Below are 25,293 nucleotides of genomic sequence, written 5' to 3' on the forward strand. Positions count from 1 at the left end.
CATGTCCTGAGCTGAAGGCAAATGCTCAGCCATATGAGCCACCTGGGTGCCCCTAAATTCACTTTTTAAAAAAAGGATTTTATTTATTTATTTCACAGGGACAGACACAGTGAGAGAGGGAACACAAGCAGGGATAATGGGAAAGGGAAGAGCAGGCTCTCCGCGGAACAGGGAGCCCCAATGTGGGGCTCGATTCCAGGACCCTGGGAATTATGACCTGAGCTGAAGGCAGATGCTTAATGACTGAGCCACCCAGGTGGCCCCCTAAATTCATTTTTTAAATGCTTCTAATTAAGTCTGATACTGAGGCTATATTAAAACAGGAATTACTATGGGATTAAACATTTTTTTATCCTGTAGTAGGAACTGGTTTAGAGAAAGAGAAAATATAAGGGAGCAACAGACATTATGCTCACGGAAGGAGGGTGAGTAGGAGATTTCCTTGGGAGTGGACACTCCCCAGGTCAGCAGACAATACTTAGCTCTTTTAGGTAGTGAAATGCCAGACTGATTGGGGGGCTAAAGGTAGATCTCAAGAGGTTTTATGATTGGCAGATGGGCTTCAATAGGGGCACGTGTAAGGTAATCTATTTAGGGAAGGCCAGATACTACAAACTCTCCCTGCAGGATGGTGGGTGCTGACTTTTCATTTAAGGCCTAGGAACTAGCAAGCTCTAGGAAACCCCATGGACACAGACAGCACTGAAGAGAAAAACCGAGTTTCTTGCTATGGTGAAAAAAGGATAGCAAAGTGTTGAACACTCACAAGAAGGGGATTAAAAGAAAAACAAAATAATTCTCCTTTTACACAGCACCACAGGATATCTTCATTGGTGAAGTTACATAAGCAGCTCTGATCTGCACATCTCAAGAAGGACAGAACAGAGCCCGAGGGGAACAAAGAAAGGCAATTAAAACCATCAATGGCAGGCTCCAAAAATAAAGGCCTTTTCAGTCTGACAATACAGAGGTAGCCAGGAGACATGATCAAAATCATGAAGAGGCTAGAGCTGCTGCTTGATGGCTTGGCTTGCCAAATCCCTTGAACTAAGAGGCACCTTTGAAGCATACAGTTTTTATTTTTTAATACTTCTGCTTTGTTTTACAACTGCTGGTGATGATGGCCAGCGCAGGCTCCTTTGGGAAGCCCCTGTTTCCACCAGAGGGTGGGAGAAATCTGAGCTGAGTGGGATAGGAATCAAAAGCACCTCCATCCCCATTACTTACCTTAAGTAATACTGACTTGCTGACTTCTAGTCAGACCTATACTTTCTCTCCTGACAATGTCAGCAGTGAATTTGTACTGGCCAATCACAATTTTTATGAATATGAGTTTACCCACTCCCCCTTCCCCGTTCTGTAGGGCTTTTCAGCCCCAATGGTCTACACCAAACTGTCTGCCTACAAGTGGCTGTAATTTGATCCCTAACCACAGTGTAAAAAGAACAGATTTCTGACTTCAACTGTAACACAAAGAATAGAACTCAAGAATACTTTGAACCTTAACCACAGTGTAAAAAGGACAGATTTCTAACCCCAACTGTAACACAAAGGATAGAACTCAAGAACACATAACGAAGAACTTTCTAATATTCACACCAGTGGATGCAAGCAGATCTCCATAATGGGAAGCGGAAATGAACACTGCCAGGCTAATAAAATGACACACATGCAGGTTTTAGCTAAGAAAGTAGCAGACAGGAGATAACCCAGGCCAGCTCGGAAGCTCTGCTCTTGGGAGAGCAGATGGGGCAGCAAGTCAGAGCAAACCAAGAGTGTGGCTCTGTTCCACTCAGCTCTCCTAAACAAGGAATGGCAACCTGATCGATGAAGTATAATGAGCAGTGTACAAAAGCTACATAGGTATACCGTGGTGCTTCCCCCCCCCCCAAACTCTTCCTTGAAGACAAGAATGCTGTGAGATTGGGGGCCTTTTCATCCTAAAGAAATGTGATGCACTTGTTACTGGCTCAGTGCTACTACTGTACCTTTCACAGATGTGGTAATACTTCTCGTCCTGTATGCCGTCCTGAATGGGTACGTTTACACTGTAGTACCGTCCCTTCCCTAGGCCAACATCAGACACGTCACCTGTTCCTGTGAAAGAGAGGAGCATCAGGAGCGGTTTTAAGGGCACAAGCATTAGAAAACTGGAAGGATTCTCTGGCAGGAGTCCAGGACAATAAAAGGTCAAGTAGAAGAATGGTCCTGGATTCATGATGTTTCTAAGGAAATGCAATTAAGACAAATAATTCAGAGACGTAGCTGTTGTAAACAATGTTGGGGAAAGAGGAACACCATAAGAAAATGGAAAAACCTTAGTTTCCACTTGGCTAGATCAAATTAAATAACAGAAAAAGATGCACTCCTTTGCTTGGTTTTCCATATGTCTTGGACTGATCTAATATTAGTATGTCATTGCACTTATCAGGATGTTAGGAGTTACACAGGGTATCTGATAGGACAGTAAGTGTAAGTGAGCTGTCTGTTGACAGTCCATAAAAGGCATCTGAAAAAAGAAACAGTATTACATTCCTATCACTGTCACCCGAAAGGACCTGTGTTAAAATTCTGCACAGAGTAACATCAATAAAGTACCACTGGTACGGAACTCTCCAAATACAAAACGTAAGGATGCAGAGAAGAGCTGCAGCATTTCTTCTTCAAATGTAATACTTCAAATGTAATACCAGATTACTTGCCTGGGAAAAATCCCGGGGAGAATTTGTGCAGGGACACTGTCATGACTTTGGAGGTGAAACTGAAGGCATCTTCTACACCTATCAGAGGGGGAAAAAAAAACAGCAGAAGAATCACTTTATATATGCAACTCCCGGTTTGCGACAACTGAAATGCTAGGAAGCAGCTGTGGAAAGTAAGAGAGAGGATAGCAATAATAAAGCTAACAAGCTGAGGAGTAAAAGGAACAAGACCCTTCAGTCTTTGATCTCTGTTGTTACAGGATGAGGTAGAACTCTGGCCCCAAGGGAAGTTTTGGGGTTCCTTTTCAAATGCATGGCAAGTTGTAATTGGACTTGCCCTTTCCAAGCAACAGGATGTCCAGGCTCCCTTAGACAACCTCTTCTAAAAGGTGTGGAAGGCTTGAGCTCAGAATTGAAGCATTATCAATAGAGCTGAATAGAGGGAACTGGCACCATCTTGGAAGTTTTATGTTTTGTTTTGTTTCAGTGGTTCTAGTTAAATTCTTGGGATTCCCCCCCCCCCCAAAGAAGTACAATGTGGCAATCCTTTGAAAAATCTGACCAATACAAACAGTAGGCATCATGTAGTGAAAACCTAATGATAAAGTGCTTCTCTGTGATACAGATTTGGCTATAAATGCAGTTCACCCAAAGTCTAAGCAGCTTGGAGTACCTCTTTCTTGCCAAAACATGGAAGGCTAACAGTCCTGGCTCCTCCCTTAATAGCACCTTTATAATTGTAAAGCTTGAAGGAGGAAGGCTGGGGAGGGTGCTTTTCTAGAAAGGAGTCTCCTTTCCATTTAAACAGAGGCAGAAAATGAATAGAGGCCTGGGAGAAGGAAGTAACTGTTAAGAGCCACTACTTTATTTCAGATAAATGCACTGCCCACCTCCATACCTTTCTTCCCAGAATCACATATGGTCATACTATATTCGGAGAGTCCATTTGTAAAATGGAAGGACTATTAGCAAATTCATGTACTATCCTCTTTTATACTTCAAATAAAGAAACTGTCACTGTGTTTACTTAATGCGTTCAGTCTTCATTAGAGGCCAAAAGAGACCTTAGAAAAATAGTAACTGTATTTGTGTATCACAGGTATGTTTGAATTTCCCAAGCCTTATGTTTTGCCCTAGGGAGGCAGTTAAAACCAGTTAAAGGCTCCAGGCACAAGGCATTAAGTAAACAAAATAAAACAAAACAAAACATATTAAAATTGCATTTTAACTTAGAAACTGAAGTATAAACAAGGACAATTCATAAAAATCCTGATTATTTCTTGATCCAGAAAGGTGGTACCAATTTATCCTTCTATCGGTGGTGTATGAGGAGGGTTCCCATTTTCTCACACCCTGACTAGCAATGGGTGTTATTATTATTAAACTTAGGCAGAAAATAGGATCTTGTTTAGTTTGCATTTCTCTGAGTGTTAGTGTGTTGAGGACCTTTTCGTATGTTTAGTAGTTCTTTGTATCTCCTCTCATGGGAAATGCCATTAGGTATTGTTAGCAAATCATACTTTAAAAAGGGTCATAGACAGATAGGTGGAGGGTTATGGGGCTTGGTGTGAAAGAGAACAGTGGTTAGGTAAACAAAAGAAGGTGAAAGAGAGTGAGGACAGGCTAAGAGTGCTGGTGAAGCCACCACAGGATGCTGGTTATGGAATCATGGGAGATTTAAAATAAACCAAATGTGTAAGAGTTTGGAGGCAGGGCAGAGGTCACTGGAAGGGAGGTGCTGAAGAGGGGAAATAAACTGAAATGAAACACACCATAAAAGTTGGCTAAAACAGGAAACTCTAAATGGTGTAGAAATAACATTGCAAATGGAAAGAACGGTTTCAGGTGACAGTCATTTCATTCTTACGTGGTTCAACAGAGTTGATTCTATTCTTGAGCTCTGATACTAATAGTTTGAATTTCATACTCATTCATTCATTCAACAAATATTTTACTGAACCACTGCTATATGCATAGTTCTGTTTGTTCAAGCCATTGTGCAGGACAGAAAGAAGTAAACAACTTGATCTCTGCTCTGGAGGAACTGAAAGTTTCTATGGGAGGAGAAGACATAGACACATTAAAGATTTAACTAACAATACAAGACAATATATAATTAAATAGCAAATCAGCGATATAAACAATACAGGACTTGAGGAGGGGAGAGAACTTTCTCGGGCTGGAGTGGTTAGGGCAATTGTGCTACTGTTGGAACTTGAGCTCCTGGAGAGAACTTGGAGAAAAAAGCAAAACTAAGTTAGGAAAGAATAATGCAAAGTCAGGGATGGGGGCAGGAGCACTGAGACCTGTCTGGGGATCACTGAGTGGAGCAGCCTGGACAGCAGGTAGTGAGTGAGAAGACTGGAGAGAAGAGGCAAGGTCTCTTTCAGGCAGGCCTCAAAAGACAGGGCAAAAAGTGTGGACTTTACCTCAAGGAGCATTGTTTTTTAAAGTGTGGCCTGTGGACCAGCTGGACTGTGGCTAAAATGTAGCTTCTTGCGTTTCGTAACCAGACCTACTGAATCTGAGTATTTGGTGGACGTGGTCCAGGAATCTGCATTTTAAAACGAGCTTCCCGGTGTCACCATGCTACATATGTGAGTTTGAGAACCAGTGCTACAGGCCAAGGGTTGGCCAACCAAGGGGCTACATGGCAAATATTTTAGGCTTTGCCAAGGCTTCATGGCCTTGATTGCTTTTTTTTCCTTTTTGACCTTGTAAGAATGTAAAAAATTTAAAATAAAATAAAATAAGATAAAGTTCTTAAATTGCAGGCCATACAAAAACAAGCCATGGGCCAAATGTTACCCTTATTATAGGCAATAAGGAGCCTCTGAAGGTTTTTGAGCAAGGCTGTGTTTGGTGTTGGCTGAGTATTCAGATATTCAATGGGCATGGTTCTCAGAGTAGTATGTTGGTTGTTTTAACTCTTTTCTCTGTTACCTTTAATTTTCTGTCACCATTCCATGGTAGCATCCATCTAGATGAACTCCTTGGGGAGGTCTCCCCCACAATTTCTTCCTTCTTTTTCTGTTTTGGCAGGAGAGCTGATCCTATCCTCTGTCATATACTATTCTTTTCCTCACTTATGCCTTGATTATGTTAGTTTGTCTCCAAAAATCCCTGGAAACAGGGAAGCAGCAATCACTGGTGTGGGGGAGAGGAGGGAATATCCTTAATTAATTTTACCAGATAAGTGTTCCTAGGTCAATGGAAACATGGGTCACACACAGGATTTATTAAAGAAACAGCAAGTGGGTAACTGTCCCTGAAGCTCTACATTCTAGATGGAAAGTACATAGGAGGGCTTGGGTTACACCCTTCTGGTGGAATCTTCTAAGGGGCCATTAATGGTCTGAGGCAAGTCAAGATTCTGCTACTGTTAAAAGTTACAGGAGATGCCCTGAGTTTGGGCAGCACTAAATATTTTGACATTACAAAGAAAGTGGCACAGATTCTGTTCACTGCATGAGTTGATATTCCTGCTGGTGAAAAATTCAGAGTGTTAGTCTATCATACACTCGTTCAATCTTAAGAAGGAACGAGACTGTCAGCTGTAGCAGCCAATTTCACTTAGAATCTATGCAAAGGGCCTGAGGCAGGTTACTGAGCACTGAGTATACAGTGGACAAGATTCCCACTTCTTAACGTTCTCTACTGGAGAACTTTGCTGGTGGAAGAGAAGGGAGGGGAAATCATAGGAACCTGGTATTCTAAAGCATCTTGGTCAGCATAGGAGGAATTACATTAGTTAGAAGAATCTTTCTTCTACCTACATTAGGATTCTCAATTAGAAAAATTTCAATTGCAACAGGCATTTCTCCTTTTACCAGTCGCCTAGAAGCAGCTTTACTGATAAAAACCTTCTGTCCTAGCAGCAAAGCACCTTTGAAAGTGAAGGGCTTACCATCTCCATGGTGCAGATCCAAATCCACATAGAGAATACGGTCAAATTTCCGTCGCAATCGTAATATTCCCAGGACAGCATCATTGAGATAACAAAAACCAGATGCTTCATCTCTGTAAGAAAACAAGTTGCTATAGCCAAGAGCCAAAAGCAATCCAAGGGAGTCTTTACAGCCAAGGATCTAACCCTTGAGATCTATTCCCTTACAATTCCCCCTTCTTTTAAGAAAAACAAAAATCTACCTACACAGATTACAGAGTAAAATGGCTCAGAATGATCAGAAGATGGAGTGTTTGGGTAAATTACACATTCAAGTTGATTGGTAACATTTTCCAATTTAGGATCTCAGATTTTCAAAGAATTAGAATATTATAACTATATTGGACAAAATAGCACTTTTCTCTAATCATTCGGGAATGATTTTAAAAACCTGTGGTACCCTGGGGTCATCATGATGAATGCTGATTATCACCTATAGGACTTTAAGAAAGCTAGAATCTAGAAAGGGCTTTGAAGATCATCTTGCTCAGCCAGATGTATAAGATGATGGAGATTGGAGTCTCTGTACTGAATCTATGATATAACCTAGAAGTTGTTTCTTTCTTGTTTGAGTAAGTTTTTGCACTTGTTGCTCATAAAAGCTGAATGTAGAATGTACAAAAGCATAACCTCCTGGGTGGCATGTGGTTGCCTTTCGGTAAATGTGATTATTACAAGAAAACTAAAGCAGCCTCCTTTAAAGCTACTGTTTCCTTCACTAAAATTGTCTTCAGCAGATTTCACTGGTGTCCTTTAACTTTTCCGCTATTGGTGATACCATGTCACTTTAACCTCTTGTCAACATTAACCTACTCTTTTATTAAAGCGTGACCTACTCTTATTAGCCTACTCTTTTTTATTAAGTTGCCATTAAGTCTTATTGAGTAAATGTAAAAGAGCATTCTTTATCATCAAAACTGTATTACAGTTTATTTTTAAGGTCTCATCCTAAATGCTTCAATCTCTTCAGCTTCCACAGACATTTTAAATACTCAGCCCATCTTCCCCCCAAGTTCTTCCTGATATTTGACTTGAAATAGAATTCTAAGCATAAGCATCATTTAAAATAGCATTTTCAGTACTATGAGATTGTAAGACCTTCATAGTACCTACAGAATGCATAAACTTCTTCATGAAATCTCTTCCATAATAACATTTTCTATTCTGAACAATACCCTGGTTCACAGGCTGAATCAATGAGACATGTACATTGGCAAGCAGGAAGTTGGTAGAAAATACCACTAAACATTGATTTTTCTCATGAAAAGTGAACTCAGTGATCACCTAGCAAAAAATAGCTTGGCCTTAGATATGCAACCAGGAAGAAACCAGTATGAGAAAAAGATTCGGCCACCCATAAATTCTCTGTAAATAAGAGTTAAATATGTGACTTTGAAAGTTCCTGGATGCTGTTTTCCAATCATGAAAAGCTTACATTTTATAAGTCTACTGTCTTAGCATATCAAAAAAGAGAAACATCAATAACTTTTGGATAGGTAAGATGGGACATTGTTAGGCAAAAAGAGGAGTGTACAGCATAGGGAATGCAGTCAATAATATTGTAATAACTTCGTATGGTGACAGATTGTAACTTATTGTGGGGATCGTTTTGTAGTATATAGAAATGTTAAAACACTATTATATATACCTGAAACCAACAGAACACTGTATGTCAATTATACTTTAATAAAAAATAAATAAATAAAGAGGAGGGAAGGGGGAAGAGGAGAAATGCAAATTAATACAGCACATACCTTTCCCGAGAGCCCACAGTTAAGTCAGGGAGACAAGTCATAAGCACAGGAAAACAAAGCCAAAAAACAAACAAGGCAAGCAGAAATAATACAGTATCTAAAGAAGAATACCAGTGTCTCTAAAAACTTCCTGGCTCCCTACCTTTCCTCTGAGATGTTATTTGTTACTGATCATCCTCTCTATGACAATAGCTTAGATAATATTAATAATGATGATGTCTATAATTTAGAAAGGCCTTTGCATGTACTATTTTCCTAATACATTCTTAAAAGAGCTCTATTCTCACTGGATTATAGAATTAAGTGCTTAGATAAATAAAATATTCCAAAAGTTCCCAGAAAATAAGGAAATTAAACTTTGAATACTTTTAATGTGCCAAAAGAATATTCCTATAGAAACAAACTCAAATGTTTTAAGAATTCAAGTTGGCATAATTTAGGTAAATCTTTGGCAGACAAGATTGATTTAATAAATTTGGTTTACTAAAATCAGTTATGTCTTTTCTAATTTATCAGGGTTAAGTATAATATACATGTAGATTTTTATTCTATTTGAGTATATTCCTCCTAAATTTATACAGGTTTACTAATTAAATGAGCTAACATTACTTCTACTTAGTATTTGAGACTATGATAAATGTAAATTTGTTCAGCCTAATTGAGTCATTATTCTAAGGAACTTTATTGCAACAGCAATTATGTTTTGTAGTACGTCAGCTTGAAGATAATTTACAAGATCTTTAAGTAACTGAAAACTCTGGACTGATATTAAATGAGTTAATTAATGGAAATTCATTAGATACCTAGATCATTTCTAACTAAGAGAATGCATTAATTACTAAGCATAATTTTGGGTTTATATGCTTTTGCTTCTTTATTTTTACATGCTACAGAGAAACTATGTATTTGGGACTGTTAATGAACATGTTCTTTTTGGTCACTTATATAAGTTGTACTATAGAGGATATGTATGCATACAGAAAATGGTAGAAGACTGACAGAAAGGGAATTTTATTTGTTGAGATAAAAGTTGGATAAGGTTTGATGAGCTTATCTATTAGATTTCCAAAAAGAATTTCACTATCAAATATTATATACTGCTGCAAAACTAGAATTTGGTTTTCTCTTTGCTAAAACATAATTTTTTTACATTATTGGTCTTCTCTTAATAACAGGTTGCAAAGGTTTTGCTTCACTAAGTAATCTTCAATAACAGGCTGCAAACGTTTTGCTTCACTCTTTAAGTAATCTTCTTCAATAAAAAAGATTTTGTGTCTTACTAGAATAAACTTACATGGGTTATGCTCCCTTTCTTATGGCCTTGATTACTTAAGAAAGCAGTCTTCTTACTTAGGAAAGAGATGAGGTTCTTTTTTTAAAAAATATTTATTTATTTGTTTGTTTGTTTGTTTGAGAGAGCTGGAGAATGAGAATCTGAGAGCAGGCCAGTGGGGGCAGGGAGCAGAGGAAAAGGGACTGCGCTTAACAATGGAGCCCACTGTGGGCTCCATCACAGGACTCTGAGAACATGACCTGAGCCAAAACCAAGAGACGGTTGCTTAACTGACTGAACCACCCAGGCGCCCCAAGATGTGGTTCTTCATGGTCATATTGCCTCCTACGTTTATGTTAAAAATCTTTTATCATGGTTTTGGTTAAGTAGAGAACCAAATACCATTTTTCAGTAATCCATCATCTTATCTTGATCGAATCCCAGAAGGCCCTGGAAAATCACAAAGGATTTGTTCTTTCACCTTATAAACAGAGCCGTGCTAGAAATAATTGTCTTTATTTGATATGTTCCTATTGATGAGATGCACGGGAAGAGTTGCCAAATCAGAAGAGATGCTCAGCTTTCCCTGGGGTAGACTGATATTAGGCAAATTGTTATTAATATAAATATTTCAGAAATTGTATGTTGTATAGGAAGTTCCTAAAGAACCATCAATGTCCTCACTAGCAATGATTTGTTTCTATTTGTCAGAGTCTTTATGCTGCTTTGTCAGATTTTAGATGACTACAGTATAGTGTTTTCAGTTGTAATTTTAAAATTTTTTGAATGTTAACTTGGTTTCAACGTTTCTTCTTTATTGTGAATCTCACATCTGCTAGGCCATTAGTTTCAATTGGGGGGTTCCCAGCACTTACCTATGGAATTTTATTTAATATATAGATGTTTAAGACCTATTCTGCTTAACTGAATCTAACTTGATATTTTTGATATATTTTGGGGGATATTCTAACTGTATGCTCAGTATATTCATGATATATTGCATCAGGATTATTATAAGTTACATTTAAGGGTTTTTTGTCTCTATAGGGATTATGTTCACCCATTTTTATAAGTTAGATATAATACCCTGTCTTCTTTGAAAACAGGGTTAATCATTATGTTTATGGACATTCTGTCTAAAACCTTTTTGGGATTGACTTTTATGTTGTTTTGCATGACACAGAAACAACTACATGTCCTTGTCAGTTGCATTATTGTTCTTGTAATGAAGTCTCATCAGATCTTTCATTTTTAAAAAGGATCAGTAGCAAGTTAACCAAAGCTTTTGTACATCTTTTGCTACTTACAGATGGTTTTGTGTATTTTCATCTGATGTCCCTGAGAGCACTTGCAATCAGGTACAAGCTAGAGTGCTTCATTCTCAACAAAGAAAGGTTATCTCAGAGCCCCATGGAAAATGATTTTGCCAAGTATTGAGTACAGGCTTTAAAAAAGTATATAGTTGAAACAACTTTGTTTCAACTGGTATAGTTGAAACAACTTTGAGACCATATCAACGAACTGAGTCAGGATTTCAAGAACTCTAGTTGACAAGGAGACGGGTTAGTGAGACCGCTGATGCAAGGTCGAGTGGAACAAAAACTAATTACACAGACCTGAATGAAACTGATGAGGGATGATTATGGATTTTGTTTAGAATACTGCTGATGTTTTAAAGCAGACAGACCCATAAATACAGAGAACAAACTGATGGTTGCCAGAGGGGAGGGGTGTGGGGATGGGCAAAATGTGTGGAGTGGGAGGTACAGGTTTCCAGTTGTAGAATGAATAAGTCATGGGAATAAAAGGCACAGCATAGGCGATGCAGTCGATGATGTTGTTCGGTGACAGATGGTAGCTAGGCTTGTGGCAAGCAAAGCGTAACCTATGGAGTTGTGGAATCACTAAGTTGGACACCTGAAAGTAATGTAACATCACAGGTTAACTATGTTTCAATTAACACAAAGAATATTGGTGATGTTTTAATGTTCTATTTTCTGGATGCATAAGGGACTCATTTCTTTTTTTTTCTTGTGCTATCTATAACTCATAATAATTTTAGCAAACCATGCTTTTGCAAACAGAAATAACACACTCATAAATGATACCTCACTGCCCCTGCCTGAGCCCTCCAGGATTCAGAAACTCTTGTCAAGCATTCTTATTTCCAGAGCAATATAATTATCTGCATAGGCTCAATAAGAATGATCTGTCCTACCTGTTATCAGCACATGATTGGCAACATTGGTTATATAACCAAGGCCGTGCCTGGAATGTCCTACTTGCCAATGATGCTCACTGAATCAGAGATGATCAGACACTTTTAAGGAACTAAATTTGGCTTTATTGAGCAATGCATACAAATCCCTGGTACCTGGTACCTGGCTTAAAGAGTTCCCAGTCTTAGAAGCGAGTAAGGAAGGTTACTTCCTGGCAAGCCCTGGAAGCTTAGGACGTGTTGGAGACCCCAAGAAGAATGGAACTGGCCCAAATTTATAAACACCACAGATAAAACCTCCGTAGCTTGGGTTCCTAGCTTTAACAGGCTTTAAAAATTTCCAAGTGAGATTTCTTATGAAAACTTCCAGCAAAACAAGCTCAAGAAGGTCTAAATGGTAAATTGCCATTCTTGCTGCACCTTGGTAAATAATCAGGCTAAATCTGATGAGGCTGATTTTTGTTTTTAAGTATTTGTTATTGAGGTTAAATGTACATAATATTAAAATCACCATTTTAAAGTGTATAACTCAGTGGCATTTAGTACATTCATAATATTGTGCAACTTCCACCTTTATTTAGTTCCAAAACATTTTCACACCTCAAAAGAAAACCTTGCACTAATTAAGCAGTCATTCCCTATTTCTCCCTCCCACTAGCCCCTGACAACCAGCAATCTGTATTCTGTCCCTACAGATTTACCTATTCTGGACATTTCCTGTAAGCGACATCATACCTTATATGATCTTTTGTGTCTGGCTTCTTTCTCTTAGCGTGTTTTGGGGGTTTGTCCATGTTATAGCATGTGCCAGTGCTTCATTCCTTTTTATGGCTGAGTAATATTCCATTGTATGTATAAACCACATTTTGTTTATACATTCATCTGCTGATGGACTTTTGGATTGTTTCTACTTCTTGGCTCTTGTGAATAGTGATGCTGTGAACATGTGCGTGCAAGTGTTTAAGTACTTGTTTTCAATTTTTTTGAATATATACTGAGGAGTGAAATTGCTAGGACATATGGTAATTCTATGTTTAACTTTTGAGGACAGCCAAGCTATTTTCTATGGCAGCTGCACCATTTTACATTCCCACCGGCAGCATACGAGGGTTCCAATTCCTCAACATTCTCATCAACACTTGTTATTTTCTGTTTTGTTTTTTCAATTCTAGCCATCCCAGTGGGTGTGAAGTGGTGTCTCATTGTTAATTTGATTTGCATTTCCCTGGTGACTACTGATGTCAAACATCACTTTGTATGCTTGTTACCATTTGTATATCTTCTCTGGAGAAATGTCTATTCAAGTACTTTGCTCATTTTTAAATTGGGCTATCTTTTTGTTGTTGAGCTGAATGAGTTCTTTATATATTCTGGATACCAGACCCTTATGATGAACTTCAATTTATCTATTTTTTTATTTTGTTGCTTGTGGGACCAGCCTTATTTTGAGTTCAAGAATAATCTCTCTTTGAGATTATCTCTGATCAAAAGGGATGTGACTGTTTAGAGAAATTTTGTGTTTTAAAGGAAAACTCACCTACAGCACACCATTCCAGGTTATCAGAAACTATTATCTCTGAGCTATCATCTCTTCATAAACTGCAGGTTCCTGATGAGTATGCAAACTTTGTCCTCTCTGGTAGAGATATAATTGACTTCCTTTCCTATGTGGAAGAATCAGTTTTGGTATCTACTTGGAAACTGGACTGGGCCTTGTCACCCTGCCCGAATTGTTTATCCTTAACCAAATTTTTTATTCTTCCACTGTTCTTCAATATCTGGCTAATATCCTCCAAATGAACTTTTCCAATTTTTCTTCCTCCTACCTGACTTGAGTCACCAAGAACTAAAACTTGATGGCCCAAGTCCTTGTGTTGCCTTATAGCTTCGTCTCTTCTCTGGGATCTGAAGCAGTCCTGCAAGCTAAAGCTCAATGAGTTGATATAAATCTGGAAGAACTGGTCACCACATCAGACCACGTATGACTGGAATTCTCCTTGAACAAGCTTCCACCTAGAACATGAAGGCTGTCTGAGGAAATGCTCAGGTCACGCATGTCCTTCTATGAGAGGTAACCTAGACTCCGGACAGTGTCACCAAGAACACTGACATCTTTGCTCCATGAATGGTGCTGCAAAATGGATTTTCCTCCATTGGTGTCTTAGAATTCACTTGACTTGTTATCTTCGGATTTTAATTCTTGGCTGCCTCTTTTGTGTAATAGAAGCTTTTATATATTTTTTTCCATTTTAGTTTTCCCTCTTTTAAGATGTCTGAACTCCAAACCCTACAACAACTGACTTTTGCAAGTACCTCTTAACAGATGATTCAACTGGTTTTAAAGGAGCAGCACTAAGAGGTCAAGAGACCATTTCTTAGACCCTGCTTCACCATCCTCAGGAGGGTTACCATTGCCTCTGAGTTGCCTGGCGATAATACTTGCCTTGAACAGTGACATTGTTGAAGTTTATCTGAGCCCTGTGCTTCCCAGAAAGCAGTGATATTTAAGAACCTTGGCCCCTTTTGTTTTCCAGGAAAAGGTGAATTGCAAGATACCATCCCATACCAGCATATTATTCTAAAATAGGACTATTCTAAAATTTCCCAATGACTCCCATAAGACTTGCAAGGGACTCCCTTGTTTACCTGTCTCTGTAAAACCCCAGGCTCCCTTACTTTTCTTTGAGATATTTCTCATTAATAAATGTTCTCCTTATTGCAATAGCTAAATAAAATCATTTCCTCATTGTGCAGGGCATTTCTCTTTCACATCAGCAACACACAAATGTATTCAGAGGATAGACCAGGTTCAGCAAACACACTTCTGAAAACTCTTGAGAAATGTGTCTGCAGCATTGTGGTTAGGAAATTTTTTAAAAAGTAAGCTCTACACCCAACATGGGGCTCGAACTTATGACGCGAGATCAAGAGTCATGTATTCTACCAACTGTGACAGCCAGGCACCCCAGGCAATATTTTTTTCCTTTACCAGAAATATCTAGCTTCTTAAATGCCCTGGTGAACTGTAAACTGCGAAGTCAATTTTTAAGAAAAAGCACATGGCCCAGTCAACTGCATTTACTTGCATGTATTTGCTGTTTTTATGTCCATTAGGCCAGAGATCAAGGATGCTTGGATCATGAATGGTATTAAGACATTTTTTCAAAGACATCATATGGCTACCTCACCCAGGCAGAGCCAGATACCTGTACTGTTCAACAGCTGCACTGTTACTGGCAAAGATTTTGCAACTTTTTTTTTTTTTCAGTCCTGGTATCAAAATTCAGCATCATAGATTTCCAGGGTTTACTTATTTGGCCCTTCCTATTTTCTCTTTTAGTGTTAGCATAAGTCTTATAATTCTTGACTTTCATTATAGCTATTTTGGAACCAGCTGGTAGTATGGTTTGGCTTTTCGCTGTTGTTGGCATATAATAAAAATAAGAGGCAACATTTATCAAGTGATGATCCTGTGCCAGGAACTGTCCTAGGTGCTTCCAATGTGTTAACACAATCAATTCTCACAGTGGCCCTGTGAGGTTGATACTATTATTATTTCCATTTTAAAAATGAGGAAACTGAAACAGGGAGATTAAGTATCTTGTTCAAAGTCACGTAGATAGGAAGCAGTTGGTCTTGAATTTGAATTTAGGCAGTCTGGCTCTTCTGCATATAAGCTTAATCACTTTGGTAAACAGCTATGATATTCTTCTATCAACATTTGTTGCTTTTCCTCTCCTTCATAATTTCTTTTACCTCTCCTTCATGCCTATTTCTGTCTTCATTTCATTTACAATGTTGCTGAAATTAGTCTATCAAGTCAGTTTCCTCCCACCTCTTCGCCTGTCTTTCATGTACCACTTTTCTACTTTTTCTGCTAGCCTCTCTCCCCTTTGCCATTGTCTGACTTGAATTTAAAAGCTTTTTGGTCAAAAAAGGAACCACCACAGATCCTTCTAGTAGCAAATTTTCTTTCCAGATTTCTCCTACAATATCCCACCAAACTTTAATCATTCCAACTTTCAGGTTATGTGGATTTGGGACAATTTTTTAAAAATCCCCCGCAAAGGCAAGTAAACGACTAAATTTGTACCAGTTGACTTTGTGGTGGTCCTCTCCTATATAAACCCAATTTAGCTACTGTCTTAGCTCCTTTGGATTTAGAAGTTATACAGGAATATGTGTGAAAAAGGATTAGGTCAAGAAGGCTCTACTTGTTAATAGAAACAAATCCATTAACTGTGTGACAAAACTGAAAATGTTATCCAGGAAATAAAATAAATGTGACAGTAGCTAATTCTACACAGTTCTCACTCTTTCCACATCATTTGGCATGATAAGCAGTCTCTATTAAAGACAAATGAAGGCTTGGGAGAATAGAAATAAGGTAATATTTGCCTGAAAATGAATCAAGAAAAGGGACTATGAATTCATTATGGTGAAAAGTGCTGGAAGGCCACTTTCAGAATTCACAGACCACATTTCCCTTTGGATAATTACATATTCCAAGGTAAACGAATGGGAAAAGTGTAAAGCAGTACTATTTACCACTAAGAACCGTAGCTAGTTTATAAACAAAACACAACATTTGCACTACAGAAGAGTCAAAGTGGTGAGTAAGCCCCTGATAATTGATGTAAGATTAATTCCGTTGGGGAATAAATTGAAGAGACAGGTCAAGATGAACTCAATCCACTTGTTTACTTTGGACATGCAAAGTTCCATTTTTTGGATCTAAACTTTTTAGCACAGTTTTCTCTGATGACATAGAATTTTCATGTTCTAAACTATGGTTTTACTCAGTAAAGTATAGATTAGCAAGTCAAAGTCTTCACTTGGCTAGTGAATTTTTCTTTTATATCACTCTGCTTTCAGGGAAGGAAGTAAATGAGAGGAAACCAAACAATTTCCCAAAGTAATTTCTCAGCATATACCCCAGGTTCAGTCCAGATTTAGTCAATATCTGGAACTTTTGGTGATCTTATCCAATTAGTATCAAGGGTGCAGAAAAACTGTGTAACTCTGAGTGCTAGTAGCAAGATTCAATCAGGTCCATTCTTCTGTGCTTACTAAGGCAGAAATCTATAGACACATTTTTTAAAGGTTGGAACATAAAGAATAGCATGCAGGACATTAGGAGAAGGAAGGAAAAATGGCGGGGGGATCAGAGGGGGAGATGAACCATGAGAGACTGTGGACTCTGAGAAACAAACTGAGGGTTTTGGAGGGGAAGGGGTCGGGGGTTGGGTGAGCCTGGTGATGGGTATTAAGGAGGGCACATATTGCATGGAGCACTGGGTGTGGTGTATAAACAATGAATCTTGGGACACTGAAAAAAATTAAATTAAAAAAAAAAAACCGTACTGGCCATATAAAGAGGTCCTGTGGTGCCCCATAGGGCAATACTAATACAAACTCAATAAAGGTTAACTATTATTATTATTTAAGATGGACCATGGAGCACAGATAGTATTTCAACAGGTGGAGATAGGAGAGAAGGCAAATGAAGCAGGATAAACAACAGAAACAACTGTTTGGAGGCAGGGAAGATCAAGACATGTGAAGAGAACACAGACTAATCTGGATTTTAGAGTACAGTTAGGGAAAAGTGGAAGTTAAGTTTGCTGTGGTAGATTTGGTGGCAAACTGGAAAACTTTTGGAGGCTAGACTTTCTGTTTGATTGGACAAACACTGGAAAATCATTAAAAATTTCTGAGCTAAAGAAAAAAAGTCAAATTTATGTTTTGAGGGAAAAAATCTGGTAGATGAGTCAGCTGGATTGCAGTAGAAAAGCATGACAAGTGGATAAATGAGTTGCAGAGAGGGGATGGGACCTGGAGCTGAGGTGGTGGTTTTGGGACTAGAAAGGAGGGTGAGCCTGGTGGTGGGTATTAAGGAGGGCATGTATTGCATGGAGCACTAGGTGTTGTACATAAACAATGAATCTTGGAACACTACATCAAAACCTAATGATGTACTGTATGGTGACTAACATAACATAATAATAAAAAAAAGCTTAAGAAATATGTATAAAACAAATAAAAAGGCTGGTGCAACTGTTCCCTAAACCAGAGAGTTGATTAACCAGAACATTCCATTCCTGAGCATTCTGATTAATCAAAAATATAACTTTTTACTTTAAGCTCTAAATTAATGGACTTAAAAGCCTCAATGGTTTAGAGTTGAGGAATTAAATGTACTCTCTTCCTCCACAAGAAAAATAACATTTTATGTAAAACTGATGGAAACCGTGTCTGCTCAACCTTTCTAGTTAAATAGAAAAAACACAAAAGCACTGGCAAAGCAGCTGTCTCAGGCTTAATATATATGCATTTGTATTTCGGCACCTGGTCTTGGCACATAAGATGAGTGTTTCAGGAGCCAAAGACTTTATGTGCTTGCATCCCCAACCTACGTAATACACCCCATTAAATTGGCTGGAGTTTATATTAGGTGTGGATAGGAGGAAATGCCATTCTGCTCAGTGAACTGATCACAACCTCTGCCGAATCAGGAGAGAGAAAAGAGTGCTTGCTTTAAAAATGCAGGGAATGCTTTTCAGACTTTCTGGCTTCTGCTGATGCAAATCTAGGGTAATTAAAAAAAAAGAAAGATTTTATTTATTTGACAGATAGTGAGAACTGGGAACACCAGCAGGGAGAGTAGGAGAGAGAGAAGCTGGCTTCCCACCGAGCAGGGAGCCTGATGTGGGGCTGGATCCCAGGATCCTGGGATCATGACCTGAGCTGAAGACAAGACACTTAACAACTGAGCCACCCAGGTGCCCCGTGGGTAATTTTTTGACATACAAGAAAAACATATGGGAGCTCCTCAAACGTCCTTTTGACTATAGGATTAATGACAAATTTTACCATGTATTACTGAAACTGTTCAAAACCTGGACTGAAAACACCTATGGTTTTTCCTCATGTTATATCTGTGTTAATTACAATATCAAAAAGACAAACTATAAAAGGCGTAGCATTATTTTTCACACCTTTTCTGCAAACAGATGACTACGTTCTGAAATTTTGTTCACAATTATAATATACATATATTCTACTCAATATTTTTCAGCTGTAGATTGTGACTTCCTAGCAAATTGATAATTATTTCTCTTTAATATGGAGGGAACTTTCATAATTTGTCTCATTATTTACAAGAAGGTGTTAAGCCCAAGCAGGGAGTAAAGGGGCCTGGCTGGCACTCAGAGGCTTGGCTGGACAAGACTCAGAATCGTTTTGGCCATCCCTAGGAAATGAGCCTTTAAATCAAACATTATTCCTAGTCCCCAGCAGTACTGTGGCCTTCTTCTGATACCTCAGTCTCAGGCAGTCTGCCTAAGAGGGGACTCTGTATGCAGTCAATCTGCAGAACGGTGCTGAGGACTCATTCTGTGCTCTGTCTCTGTATTAAGGGTTGTGGACAATGCAAGATGTCCTGGACCCTGCCCTTCAAAAGACAGTGACTCAGTAGAATTCAGCTGTAAAAAAGGACAAATACATATTTTTTGAAAAACCCATAACGTGTGCATGAATAAGCATTAAATTATATGGTATAGACTAAATTTTTTTCAACTTCCAACCACCTAGCCCTAACCTGGGAGCTTTCTTCTAAGAGGCTCAAAGGACATATGATCTCATTTACTTGTATTAGCTCCATGTAAAGTAAGGGAAGAAATGGCTACTCCCAGGGTACTTAGGGAATTGGCCACATACTACAGAGCTTCTAGGGGTCCTATATTCCTCCCAGTGTTCCCTCCCTATCACATGCTTTACATTGCTTATTCTAAGTTTCTAAAGCACAATTCTGACAATGCTATTACCCTGCTTAAAAACCCCTCAATGAGTCCACGTGCCTGTAAGAAAAAAAGACCCTTTCTTTAGCATAGCACATACACAATGCCCTTCCTGGTCTTGGCCCTGCCTACTTTCTCAAGCTTCTTATCTCACCATTCCCCTCAAGTACTTAGAATTTAACCACACTAAACTTTTCTCCCTATCCCAAACATAGGATATTCTCTAAGTCTCTGGGGCTTTGTGCATATGTAGTCTTGGATGCTGAATGACTTCCACCTCCTCTGCCAACCTTTACCTATCCTTGAAGATCTGGCTGTGAAGACAGCCCTAAAGTTCCACATTCCTTTCCCAGGCAAAGAAAGTTGATACCACTTTTGTACTCCAAAAGTTTATTCAAACCTCTACCACAGTACTTATCAGACTGGCTTGCAAATGATTACTTCCTGTACCTGTCTCCTCCACTAAACTATAAACTCTTTGAGAGCAAGGACTCTATCTCTTACTCATCTTTATACCTTCAATATCTAGCACAGTGCTTAGCACATGGCAGGCTCTGAAGAACACATTTTTTTTTATTTTAAAGGTTTTATAGGAATGATGAAATGTCTAAAGAATGAAGAAAGTGATTTTTATTTTTTACCTTGGATAAATGAAAAATAATGTTCAGATTATACATTTACAAATTCAAATGTGATAAACTAGAAAAACTTTGGACCAAATCACTAAAATTGGACTGATCAGTACCCAAATCAGGAAACTTTAAGGCTCCGTGACTCATTGCTCCCCCCACCCAAGAACAAATAAACAAACAGAGAAACAAAGCATGGATTTATGGGATTTATGTAGAAGCTGGTTCTAGATCTACAGACATGTCATTAGTTTTTTTTAATGTGTTATTAAATAGGGAGTTTTGCATTAAATATATCCAAAATATAAAGTTAGATGTGGCAGTTTTGTTTGGTAGACACACTTAAAATGGAAATGACCTGAATCAATTGGCAAAGTGGGTGGATATTACTAGGGTAAAATTTAATATCAAAACAAAGAAGGTAATTCACTGATGTGAAACAAACTAGGAAAGTGGAAGATACCCTGTAAGGTCGTATTTGAACTGGTTCTCAGTACTGTAACACAGCGACAGACTTCTGGGAGACTGCACAGACCATCTTGATGCGTAGCCTCAAGATCAATTTATGAAATAAACACCTTATTTAACTCATGGCTAGTGCTTCAAGCCAATGGATGGCTTTACATGTAGAAAGAACCATTTGGTGGTATGTTTGTCTACTTTGTAGTGACAAATACACGTACAAATAGCGTTTGCTGGCAGTAGTGTCATCTTTAAATATTGAAGACAGAGATGTAAAAATGGCATGAAGGAATATCAAGATATGCATGTTCAGGCATAGATTATATCTGTAGTTCTTTTTTTTTTTTTTAAAGTCAGCTCGATGCCAAATGTGGGGCTTGAATTCATGATGCTCAGATCAAGAGTCACATGCTCTACTGACTGAGCCAGACAGGTGTAGTTTTTTTTAAAGTTCTCTTCAGCAGCAGTCTGTTGTTTATTTATATATTTTTCCAAATGAAATTTTATGTGAAATCCCAATATAGAAAATAAACAAAATCAATACCGCTCTGGTTAAAGTGCGACACTTTGGTGGGGGGGGGCAGTTCCAGAACCCTATATACTTAGCCACCCCTTTACTTCCTGTAGTTGCCACTGAGGCATCTTAAGGAATCCTGGGATAGATACTGCGGAAAGGTCTCTACATGGAGAGAAAGTTTAGAATAGATGACTTCTGGTTCTTCCTGACTCTGAAAGTCTATAATATGCTAATCCTCTCTCTAATATTTAAGATCAGCCAGGAAGTCAGGATTTTATTCCACTTATGGAAGAGTCCAGGGGAGGACAATATAAATAACTAAAGGTTCGAGAAATAATAATTACTTATTGGGCACATGTAACAAAAGAGGTCTATCTCTTCCTTCATCCCTCAGCATATAAATTTGTATTGAGCACTCGCTCTGGTCCATAAATAAAGATGATACAGATCATATAGATAAGCCTATTCTCAAGGACTTCACAGTGTGTGTGTGTCGGGGGGTGTTGGGGGTACATGGAAGCAGATGAAAAACATACACAAAAAAACCAAGAAAACAACATACTCTGACATCACAAAAATAACACAGGAATGGGATAGAGAGTAACAGGGTGTGTGTGGGTTACTTCAGATAGGTTGGTCAGGAAAGATTCTCTGAGCAGGTGATATTTAGACAAAGACCTGAAAAGTGAAAAGAAACTCACCCATACTGAGATGAAGTCTTCCAGGCAGAGAGAACAGCATGGCAAAAGCTCTGAGGCAGGAAAGAACTTCCTTGGCCTATTTGAGAAGCTGAAAGGCCAGTGTGGCTGGAACACAGTTAATGAAGGAGAGTGGTACAAGATGAGTTCTGATGGGACCAAATTACAGGGGCCATCCCAAGGAGTTTGGACTTTATTCTCAGTGAGATAGGAAACCTTTGGAGGGTTTTGAGCAGAGGAGGGGTAGGATCTGATTTAAACTATCGTTTCTTCTACGAAGGGATGTTGTATAGGTGATCACCAGCACAAGGAAAATGAGCGGAACTGCATCAGGAGAAATTTGGTAGCACAGAGGAAATTTGGAAGAAATGTTGCCAAAAGAGGTTGAAGAGTTTTATTTTATGGCACAAAGCTAATTTCTTGGCATGATTTAACAAGCAGCCAGAAAGATAATTTCTTTAGCCTTCTTACAGCTGTCAGCTTTGACAATTTATCCCTGGTGTCAGAGTCACTGGGAGAGCTGAGGCTCCATTTAAGTCTCCTCTCGATGCTTCTTTCATTAAATTAATTGCTTCTAAATTGCTTATAGCAAAGCAGCAAAAGATGGCAAAAGGCAGAAATACAGTACTTCCTTTTTCCGAAGACGCCTGGAAATGTGATTTTTCTCTATAAGAACCTACCTTAGTACTTACTTATGAGTTAGTTTACCAGCAAGTTTCCTCCTGGCATCTGAACCTCAAATCCCAACCTTAAGTCAGTCTGACCACCTGTTTTTTCTGTTCCCAAAGCTAGGAAGGTCAAGTGCTGCTGGAACAAACCATGTAACTGCAGATGTACACCATTATACATTTATGGTTCCTGATCACAGGTGGGCCTTCAAGGCTGCTCAGTAATAGTTTACTTCCTTCTAGCTGTCTCTTTTTCACTCCTTACAATAGATACTATAATCTCACTCACACCCAAGAGTTCCTGATCAAAATTCCATTGCATTCCCAATAAGATCCAAAGTCCTACCATGGTCCACAAGGCCTTGCATGACATGCCCTTTATCAATTCCTCTGTCCTCTCCTGCCCTTGTCCCCATTACTGACTTCGCTCCAGCCACATTGGCCTTCTTGCTCTTCCTAAGAACATCAAATGGATAATGGTGTGCATCTGCAGTTATACGGTCTGCTTTTGAGGGACTGTCAAGATTGTTTTCCAAAGTGGCTGTACCATTTTACAATCCTACCAGCAGTGTATGAGGGTTCTAATTTTGCCTGTTCTCACATGTATTTGTCATCATCTGTCTAGTTGATTTTAGCCATCCTGGTGGGTGTGAAATGGTATCTTATTGTAGTTTTGGTTTGGACTTCCCTAATGACTAATGATTTTGAACAACTTTCCTTGTGTTCATTGGTCATTTGTGTATCTTCTTGGTATAAACATCTATTCAAATCTTTGCCATATTTTAACTGGGCTATTTGTCTTTTTATTGTTGAGCTGGAAGAGTTCTTTATATATTCTGGACACAAACCTCTGATGAGATACAGGCCTATCCATTTTATTGTAATTTACTTTATTGTGCTCCACAGATAGTGCTTTTTTAAAAAATTTTTTATTTTTTATAAACATATATTTTTATCCCCAGGGGTACAGGTCTGTGAATCACCAGGTTTACACACTTCACAGCACTCACCAAAGCACATACCTCCCCAATGTCCATAATCCCACCCCCTTCTCCCAAACCCCCTCCCCCCAGCAACGCTCAGTTTGTTTTGTGAGATTAAGAGTCACTTATGGTTTGTCTCCCTCCCAATCCCATCTTGTTTCATTTATTCTTCTCCTACCCACTTAAGCCCCCATGTTGCATCACCACTTCCTCATATCAGGGAGATCATATGATGGTTGTCTTTCTCTGCTTGACTTATTTTGCTAAGCATGATATGCTCTAGTTCCATCCATGTTGTCGCAAATGGCAAGATTTCACTTCTTTTGATGGCTGCATAGTATTCCATTGTGTATATATACCACATCTTCTTGATCCATTCATCTGTTGATGGACATCTAGGTTCTTTCCATAGTTTGGCTATTGTGGACATTGCTGCTATAAACATTCGGGTGCATGTGCCCCTTTGGATCACTACGTTTGTATCTTTAGGGTAAATACCCAATAGTGCAATTGCTGGGTCATAGGGCAGTTCTATTTTCAACATTTTGAGGAACCTCCATGCTGTTTTCCAGAGTGGCTGCACCAGCTTGCATTCCCACCAACAGTGTAGGAGGGTTCCCCTTTTCTCCGCATCCTCGCCAGCATCTGTCATTTCCTGACTTGTTGATTTTAGCCATTCTGACTGGTGTGAGGTGATATCTCATTGTGGTTTTGATTTGTATTTCCCTGATGCCGAGTGATATGGAGCATTTTTTCATGTGTCTGTTGGCCATCTGGATGTCTTCTTTGCAGAAATGTCTGTTCATGTCCTCTGCCCATTTCTTGATTGGATTATTTGTTCTTTGGGTGTTGAGTTTGCTAAGTTCTTTATAGATTCTGGACACTAGTCCTTTATCTGATATGTCGTTTGCAAATATCTTCTCCCATTCTGTCAGTTGTCTTTTGATTTTGTTAACTGTTTCCTTTGCTGTGCAAAAGCTTTTGATCTTGATGAAATCCCAGTAGTTCATTTTTGCCCTTGCTTCCCTTGCCTTTGGCGATGTTCCTAGGAAGATGTTGCTGCGGCTGAGGTCGAAGAGGTTGCTGCCTGTGTTCTCCTCAAGGATTTTGATGGATTCCTTTCGCACATTGAGGTCCTTCATCCATTTTGAGTCTATTTTTGTGTGTGGTGTAAGGAAATGGTCCAATTTCATTTTTCTGCATGTGGCTGTCCAATTTTCCCAGCACCATTTATTGAAGAGGCTGTCTTTTTTCCATTGGACATTCTTTCCTGCTTTGTTGAAGATTAGTTGACTGTAGAGTTGAGGGTCTATTTCTGGGCTCTCTATTCTGTTCCATTGATCTATGTGTCTGTTTTTGTGCCAGTACCATGCTGTCTTGATGATGACAGCTTTGTAATAGAGCTTGAAGTCCGGAATTGTGATGCCACCAACGTTGGCTTTCTTTTTCAATATCCCTTTGGCTATTCGAGGTCTTTTCTGGTTCCATATAAATTTTAGAATTATTTGTTCCATCAAATAAAAGAAAAAGATGGATGGTACTTTGATAGGAATTGCATTAAATGTGTAGATTGCTTTAGGTAGCATAGACATTTTCACAATATTTATTCTTCCAATCCAGGAGCATGGAACATTTTTCCATTTC

The 25,293-nt window shown here is 38.8% G+C and overlaps 1 protein-coding gene across 2 annotated transcripts in view; it reads right to left on the reverse strand.

Moving 5' to 3' along the window:
- Positions 1-25,293, reverse strand: part of HDAC8 (histone deacetylase 8) — a 225,175-nt gene that overhangs the window by 152,356 nt on the left and 47,526 nt on the right. The window contains exons 5-8 of one of the 2 annotated variants that reach the window (XM_004777267.3): positions 22,002-22,106; positions 6,610-6,722; positions 2,703-2,780; positions 1,989-2,097 (exon numbers count right to left, since the gene is read on the reverse strand). In XM_004777267.3, coding sequence (XP_004777324.1) covers positions 1,989-2,097; positions 2,703-2,780; positions 6,610-6,722; positions 22,002-22,106 — 405 coding nt within the window. The remainder of the gene's footprint in view (positions 1-1,988; positions 2,098-2,702; positions 2,781-6,609; positions 6,723-22,001; positions 22,107-25,293) is intronic. The other variant, XM_004777268.3, reaches the window with a different exon arrangement.

The sequence above is a fragment of the Mustela putorius genome, unplaced genomic scaffold (assembly GCF_011764305.1).
Source record: "Mustela putorius furo isolate JIRA1106 unplaced genomic scaffold, ASM1176430v1.1 tig00537297_pilon_pilon_pilon, whole genome shotgun sequence".
NCBI classification, from domain to species: domain Eukaryota; kingdom Metazoa; phylum Chordata; class Mammalia; order Carnivora; family Mustelidae; genus Mustela; species Mustela putorius.